This window comes from Arachis hypogaea, chromosome 7 (genome assembly GCF_003086295.3).
Source record: "Arachis hypogaea cultivar Tifrunner chromosome 7, arahy.Tifrunner.gnm2.J5K5, whole genome shotgun sequence".
In the NCBI taxonomy this organism is placed as follows: Eukaryota; Viridiplantae; Streptophyta; class Magnoliopsida; order Fabales; family Fabaceae; genus Arachis; species Arachis hypogaea.
In genome coordinates this window covers 56,754,635-56,763,505 of record NC_092042.1, presented here as the reverse complement: position 1 = coordinate 56,763,505, position 8,871 = coordinate 56,754,635, and the positions used below count along the sequence as shown (strand labels likewise).

At 34.4% G+C, this 8,871-nt stretch overlaps 1 protein-coding gene across 1 annotated transcript; it reads right to left on the bottom strand.

Annotated features, from left to right (window-relative positions):
* Positions 1 to 3,447: 3,447 nt before the first annotated feature.
* Positions 3,448 to 6,989, bottom strand: LOC112704103 (plastid-lipid-associated protein 6, chloroplastic-like). The gene is made up of 4 exons (XM_025755653.3): positions 5,455 to 6,989; positions 5,137 to 5,217; positions 4,810 to 5,046; positions 3,448 to 4,122 (listed from the first exon to the last, which is right to left on the bottom strand). The coding sequence occupies exons 1-4, from the start codon at positions 5,467 to 5,469 to the stop codon at positions 4,108 to 4,110; spliced, it is 348 nt and encodes a 115-aa protein (XP_025611438.1). The 5' UTR covers positions 5,470 to 6,989; the 3' UTR covers positions 3,448 to 4,107.
* Between the last annotated feature and the right edge of the window lie 1,882 nt (positions 6,990 to 8,871).

The following is an 8,871-nucleotide window of genomic DNA, read 5'->3' as shown; positions in this document are numbered from 1 at the left end:
GAAAGGAACCTCAAGGATCACTTTCTTCTTGGCCACAACTTCATAGAAGTGGTCTTGATGGACCTTTGAGATGAACCTCTCCATCTCTCATGACTCAGAAGTGGAAGCATTTGCCTTCCCTTTCCTCTTTCTAGAGGTTTCTCCGGCCTTAGGTGCCATAAATGGTTATAGAAAAATAAAAAGCAATATTTTACCACACCAAACTTAAAAGGTTTGCTCGTCCTCGAGCAAAAGAAGAAAGACAAATGGGAAGAAGAGGAAAATGGATGAGATGGAGGCAGAGATAGGTTCGGCCAAGGGGGTAGGAGAGGGTTTGTGATGTGTGAAAAGGAAGGAGTGAAAAGGGGTATTTATAGGGAAAGAGAGGGATAGTGGCCGAATGAAATTGGGTGGGTTTGGGAGGGAAAAGTATTTGAATTTGAAAGTGAGGTAGGTGGGGGTTTTTGGGGAAGAGGGATGGAGGTGATTGGTGAAGAGAATATGGGGAAGAGAATAGGATTTGATAGGTCAATGGTGTTTTGGGTAGAGTGTTATAGAGATGTGTGAGGGGGAAAGAGAGAGGTGGGATAGGTGGGATCCTGTGGGCATGGTTGTCAAACTCGCGAGTTAACTCGTAAACTCGTACGAGTTTACGAGTTTAGGTAGTGGAATCGAGTTGACTCGGACACAAACTTATTTCTGGGTAGACTCGGGTTGACTCGGCTAGACTCGGACAGAATCGCTCAAACTCGCGAGTTTGCTAGCGAGTTAGCGAGTTTGAATTCGGTTCTCATTTTCGCCAAAATGGTGTCGTTTTGGGCCAAAAAAACACCCTATAGCTAACACAGACCCAGTAAGTGAGTAACCCTAATTCGAAAGCCTCCCACTCCACTACTCCAGTGACTCCACCAAGCCCTCACGGCCTCACTGCTCACTCTCGTCCCAACGTCGCTGAATCGCCACCTACCATCTACCGGAGGCCGGACGCCACGCAGAGGCTGGAGGTCGGACGGATCCCTCATCCATCGCCTAGTCGCCTGTCGCCTCACCTCATCCCTCATCCCTCATCCCACGCAGAGTCGCAGAGCCCACCATGCCACCACCACGCGGTGAAGTTTCCTCGTCGACACCACCCCACCACCACGCAGAGGCCACGCAGAGTCGCAGAGCCCACCACAATGCAGTGAAGGTTCCTCGTCGACACCAGCCCACCACCACACAGAGTTGCAGAGCCCACCACCAGTCCACCACGCAGTGAAGGTTCACCACCACTGTTCTGCGGTCGTCGGCCGTCGCACTCCTTCGTGTTCTGCTTCACTCTGTTTGCCTCCCCTCCCCTATTCATCGCCCTTGTTCAGTTGTTCTTCACTGCCGATCTGCTTCAATTCTACAATCTCCAAGGTAATTTTTTAAACAAATTCAAATATTAACAATTTTGGTATTAATTCTGCAATTTTGGTTCTACCCTGATCTACGTTTTTGTTGAAAAAAAAATTAAACTGATGCTGCTTCATGGTTAAAATGTGTGATTTACTGGTTGTCTGGTTTAAACTGTTAGTTACTTAGTTAGTGGTTTTTTTTGTTAATGTGACTGAATATCTAACTGAAACTCTAAAGTCTGAAATGTTAGTGTTACTGTGCTAGTTTAGTTAGTGTTAGTTATGAATTTAGTTAGTGGATAATCTAAATCTGAATTTGTTAGTGGATAATCTAAATATGTGGACTCTGCATGGCATGCAACTCTGATTTCATAGTTTCAGTTTGCTTGTTATGCAATTGAAGTACATTCATTTTAGGTTAACACTTTAAATAGGGTCAGCAATAATTTTTTAAAAATTATTTTAAGTTTGCTTTGTTTATTTGAGTTTCTATTTTTGTTGGAAGACTGGTTCTTACTGCCTGCTCTAATCTCAAAATTGAACATTTTTTTAAATGATTAATTTTGTTTCCGCTTCACCTTTAATCAGGTCCAGTTTAGTGTGCTTTGCAGCCATCCATGGCATATTTTTAAAGGTGTTCAAAATCTGCAACCACTGTGGAGTCTCCAAATAATGTTGCACAGATGGGGGTTTTCAACTTTTCTATGCTCTGTATTAAAAAGGCTCTTAAGAAGTTGAAGATGGAAGGTCTCTGGTGTCTGGTACCGAAATTAAACTCCAATTTTTTAATAAATTATTTTCAGAGAATATTGCACAGATGTGTGATTTCAACTCAGTTTCGCAAACATCTAAATTTGATACTATGATCATGATGTAATAAGTTATGGCAATGTGCTTGCATGACTATTGAGATTTCACTGTAATTTTCTTCTTTCCATGTTTGTGTTCCTCAGAGAACTAGTAAGTTGTAACACCATGTCTCTATAATTTTGTAGTATTTTCAGTTTGAAGTAAAATTGGTGGCTGTTCTCTTTTCTTTCTTTTTTTTTTTAATAAAAAAAGTAGTAAAATTGGTGTATAGTATTTATATTATTTTTTGTATACACATCTCTTATACGATATATATAGACATCCCTTACCTGAGTAAATATATATATTATACATGATATATATATTTTTTTATAAAAAATGTATAACAGGTAAACACATATGAGTCTACGAGTCGAGTCTAGGTCAGCTCCACGAGTTTACCTAGACTCGCGAGTTTGACAACCTTGCATGTGGGGTCCACAGATCCTGAGGAGTCAATGACTTCACATTCCTGCTCCATTTAGGCATGCAAAAACGCCCTTAGAGTACAATTCTGGCATTTAACGCCATACTACTGCTTGTTTCTGGCATTAAACGCCAGCTTTTATACCTTTCCTGGCGTTTAACGCCAAGCTGTAGCCTATTTCTGGCGTTAAACGCCAGTCTGGTGCTTCTTTCTGGCATTAAACGCCAGTCTGGTGCCCATTTCTGGTGTTAAACGCCCAGAATGGTGCCAGACTGGGCGTTTAACGCCCATCCTGCTACCCTTATGGTGTTTAAACGCCAGTAAGTTTTTCCTCCATGGTGTGCTATTTTTAATGCTGTTTTTTATTTTGCTTTGATTTTTGCAGTTGTTTTTGTGACTCCACATGATCATTAACCTAAAGAAAACATAAATTAACATAGATAAATAAAAATTGGGTTGCCTCCCAATAAGCGCTTCTTTAATGTCAATAGCTTAACAGTGGGCTCTCATGGAGCCTCACAGATATTCAGAGCATAGTTGGGCCTCCCAACACCAAACTTAGAGTTTGAATGTGGGGGCTTTGTTTGACTCTATATTGGGAGAAGCTTTTCATGCTTCTTCTCCATGTGTACAGAAGGAGAACCTTGAGTCTTGAATACAAGGTAGTCCTCATTCAATTGTCAGGAGAGGCAACCATGCGTCGCGGACCAGGAATCCAAGAGATATACATTCAAGCTGGTGATGAGCGTCACATAATCATCATATTCATCATGTTCTTGGGTACGAATGAATATCTTAGAATAAGAATAAGTGTAAATTGAATAGAAAAACATTAGTACTTTGCATTAATACTCGAGGAACAGCAGAGCTCCACACCTTAAGCTATGGTGTGTAGAAACTCCACCGTTGAAAATACATAAGTGATGATGGTCCAGGCATGGCCGTGAGGCCAGCCCCCAATGTCTAAGGACTAAAAATAATCCAAAGATGTTTCCAAAAGATATATGATGTCAATACAATAGTAAAAGTCCTATTTATACTAAACTAGTTATTAGGGTTTACAGAGATAAGTAAATGATGCAAAAATCTACTTCCGGGCCCACTTGGTGTGTGCTTTGGCTGAGCATTGAAGCTTTCATGTGTAAAGACTTTTCTTGAAGTTAAACACCAGTTTTTATGCCAGTTTGGGCATTTAACTGCAGCTTCTATCCTGTTTCTGGCGTTTAACACCAGAATAGGGTAGGAAATTGGCGTTTGAATGCCAGTTTTCGTCGTCAAAACTCGAGCAACGTATGAACTATTATATGTTGCTAGAAAGCCCAAGATGTCTACTTTCCAACGCAATTGAGAGTGTGCCAATTGGTCTTCTATAGCTCCAGAAAATCTATTTCGAGTGCATGGAGGTCAGAATCCAACAGCATCTGCAGTCCTTTTTCATCCTCTGAATCAGATTTTTGCTCAGGTCCCTCAATTTCAGCCAGAAAATACCTGAAATCATAGAAAAATACAGAAACTCATAGTAAAGTCCAGAAATATGAATTTTGCTTAAAAACTAATAAAAAATATACTAAAATGTAGCTAGATTCTACTAAAAACTATCTAAAAACAATTCCAAAAAGCATATAAATTATCCACTCATCAAGTTCTCATCAACAGGGAACTTAAAAGAAGCACATCTTCATATTAAGTCATCAACTAGGAAATCATTTTATCATAGCTTCATACTAGAAAGAGAAATAACATACACAAGTTCTGTTGTTGGTTAAGAAGTCAATCCTGAAACGCGATATTTCCTTCTTACACTTTCTCTGTGTGTTACTTCAACCTTCACTCCTCTAAACAGAGTGATTGTCCCAATCAAGTTGTTGTTATAATACAGTAACGGTTTCTTCACACTTTCACCTACTGTTTTTAGTCCCCCAAAATGTATAACCATCAAACATTAAAATTGGTCTAATAAGTCAATTTTTCTATTTCAAGACTTGTAGCGGCTCTAATTCTATGTCAAGGACTATAGGTAAAAGAACATAAAATAATTTTATATCTCTACACAATAGACTTCTATAAGAATCTGCAACTTGCTCAACAATTATGAATCATTTTCAAATATATTTCATGCCATCGGGCTAAAGCAATTTACAGTTATATCATGATGATATGTGTTCAGAAACAAACCTGTCCAAGAGTTATAGGAAGGAGTCTTTCGGTGGGAGGTCCAAGCTGGCTGCCGCCTAGAGTACGAGATGAGAATGCACTGCTATATATTAGTCTCCATCTTCCTTGCAATTTATCGAGGTCAGCCGAGAGATCAACTAGTCCTCTGGCAGCTTTAAGTTCCTTAGCCGCAGCATCCGCCTTTCTCAGATCATCCTCATTTGCAACAAGACCTCTATTCAGCCCAGAAATAGCACTCTGCATAATAATTCCGCAAGTATTAAAAGCCAAATCCTAGAACAAACATAATTTTTTCTTTTTTTTCCTTTTCTTCTTTTGTCATTTTACCATGTTACCACTTCTGGCCAACTCAGTAACCCTTGCATTATTCAGTGGTTGCAATAATCCTAATGGCCACCCCTCAATATCCTACCATACAAACATCAAAATCAAATCAATTGTGTTCAGAAAAATAGTTAATGTCCATTTTTGGTAGCAGACAATGGATAATGAAAACAAATCTCATCAATGCATATAAAATAAATAAAATTATAGACCCACATCCTCGGAATCATTACAATATAATAGAAAAAAATAAATAGATAATTCATGAGGATAGTTCCAAAAACAAGAACAAGCTAATGGGTTATTAAATTTAAAATGTACCTGTTGATGAGCCATGTTTGCAGTGATGTTGTTCAATATTTTGGGCGCAAAGGCTAAGCTCAGATGTTAGACAAGACTGAAGGATTCGTCATTGTTTCAGTTTGCTCTAAATCTCTGTGTATTGTAACACTCTGATTATTTGAAATCTATAGCAAGAGGCAAGGGCTATGATAGAAAGAAAGCTTTGGTGAGATGAAATCTGAGTTTGATAAGAACAAGAGAGAGGCATATCAACAAAGAAGAATAATGGGGTCAAAAAATGAGTGGCAAAATGTTGATCATTTGTAAGAACCCATCTTTTCTGCTTTTTTTTTTACTACTGTTGACCATAAATGGAACCATACTTATTGTGTCCGTATACTAAAGTGTCCCTAGAATAAAAATAAAAGCGAAAATTATACCTCTAATCAAATTATGAAAATTATTCTTTTATTATATATTCTTGCATGATAAATTTAATTATATACATATTTGAAACATAAGAATAAGCTTTGTTACATATTTTATTCTATATTTGAATTAAACTCTGATAATTACCTTTATGTCATTGTTTTTACCATAATAGGTACTTTATTAAAAGGTTATTTTTGTCCAGATTTTAACTATAATTTGAATTACAGGAGTCATAGAACTTGGTTCCTACATATTAGACATACATCAAATGAGATTAGTAAAATGCAAGAGGGGATAGATGCAACAACAATAACAATAACAATAATAATAGTAATTCATAATAACAATTTGTTAAATATAAAAACTATACAAAGACCTTAGGATAGTTTTTCTTCCCCATATATCAATGCATATATAACGGCCTTGATTTTTTCAAAAGAAAAAGCTTCTCTCGGAAAAAGAAATTCTACTCTTCACCCCATTACTTTCGGCGATAAAATATTTACAGAAAAAAGCTACCATTCTTACTTTGCTTAATTGCTTCCCCAAAATAAATCTTCACTCATTCCTTCCCCAACTTAAAATAACTCCAATTCCATCCCCACTTTTCTTTCTATCATTCTATGCACAATAAAATTGGCAAAATTTAACTATCTGATATATTTGACCACATAAAAATCATAGAATACCTGAATAAGTAATTAATAAATTTAACTATCTGATATATTTAGCCTATTTAAACATGAAACTCCAATTTTTTTCTTTTAATCAAAACAAGTTAATCAAATTTCAACAGTATTTTAGTTTTAAAAAGTTAAAAAAAATAATTGAGAGCTAAAAACTGGTGCTTATAAGAAAGTAGCAACCATAAAAAGCTTCCATGGTTGCTCAAAGCAAGAGTTTACCTTAGTTTACAATTCAAAAATTATGCAAGGACACAAAATTAGTGAAAACTATGAAGCAACAATTATTTTAAACCATACCTCTTATTTAAAAACTAATTAACAGAACAAGAACACTGACGATTTTCAAGATTTAGAATAAAGGACGAGCTAAAATTTAAACTTCATAGTAATATACATAAATCAAATAAATTATGAAATATTCAGAAAAAAAATACAAAATTGTCAATGACTACAACCACGTTTAGAAGTAGCTTTTGCAACTCTTTGTACCTCATGCAAGACTCGTCAAAGATCCCCAAATGTTAATGCATAAATTAATTTATTTGAAGAAACAATTTCTTGAACTTTATTCGAAGAATCGAAACCACATCTTCCAATAATTTCAGAGTAAGAAGCCCTAGAAAATCTCCCCCAAAAAAAGTGAATCGAAGCCCTTGAAAGAATTGAAGAATGAAAAATGGAGAAATCAAAAGTCTTAGACTAAAATTTGTCTGAATTCCATAGTGCTAAACATAGAGAATTTAATTTCTTGAAAATCAACTCCAGTAATCATAATTTATAATCAAAATCAATGCATATATTAACATATTCCAAAATTAAAAAACACTAAATTAGGGGTTGACCACAAATTCGTAACATGAATTAACACATTGAAAATCAAAGGATGACCTATTTGCAAGACGACGGCGACAACAACTGCAAGCAGCAATCAGAGACACTTACAACGAGGAGGACAGAGGAGCAGTGATGACTTAGAGCAACTTCAATGGATGGATCTTGAGGCCCTATTTTCTGACAAAAGCAGAAAAACACCGTTGGAGGGAAAGAAGGGTTGAGTTGCTGCACGGGTCTCAAGATGAGAGAGTCCCTCTAAACAGAGACTCAAATCAACCAATAATAACTTGCCACTTGGCAAGTTATTATAAAAAAATAATAATATAAAATTTGAAATAATTAAATAATTATATTAAATAATTATATTTTATTTAATTAATAATTTATATTAATTATTTAAATAATAATTAATTAAATAATTAAATCATAATTAATTTATTAATAATTTTAATAATTAATTAGATTAAATAATTAAATTTTTATTTAATTAATAATTTATATTAATTATTTATATCATAAGTAATATTAAATATTATTTATATTATTATATTAAATTATAATTAATTAAATTTACTTATATTAAAAAATAAATTTAATTTTTACACCTTACAAAATTATTTTTAGTTGAGTTGGTTATTTTTAATTTTAAAATTTAAAATGCTAACGATATTATTAAAATTAGTCGTTGTAAACACAAAACTATAAATTAGTGTAATCCCGAATTATATATTATGTATTATTTTTATATATGAATTTATTTAATATTAATATCTTTTAATAGTGAATTATTTTTAAATTTATAAATTTAAATAATATTATTAAAAAATCAATTACATTAATTTTAAGTCTTTTAATTAATTAATCAAGTGGGATCATAACATGGACGAAAGTTAGTTCCTTTTAATGAAGAAAAAAGAGATGCTTTGAGTTCCTATTTACTGTTTATGACGCAAAAATTTATGTGAGGTTACTTTTTATGACAGGTGGGTCATAAATAGGAACTGAGATGAATTTCCTATTGAATATGGTCTTAGGAGAATTGAGAGAGTTCAAAGATTGCAGCCTCACCAGAGAGATATCGAGAATCGAGATCGAGCCAAAACGAGATCGAAAAGAGAGCGAGAGCATATCGAACAAGAGTCAGATTGAGATTGAAATTCAGTGAAATGAAGCTCGAAGCAAACGCACGAAGGAATAAGTGATTAGATTGAACAGTGAACGAGATTTGAATCTGAGAAGTCAGAAATTTTGATTTTGTGAGCAATGAGTTTTACTTGTTTCTGTAAATGTGAATAAGTAATCAGGAAAAAGTAACACTTTTTAAAAAATCAAATATATTTACTAACATTTATAAATAAATGTTACTTAATATTTAATTTTATGACCATTACTAACAATTTAATAAATATTAAAAGAGAAATATTACTAAATCTTCACCATGTAGTAGTGCTCGCATTTGTTGGTTTGTAAACTATGAATCAAATTGATAAAAATTTTCCATCTC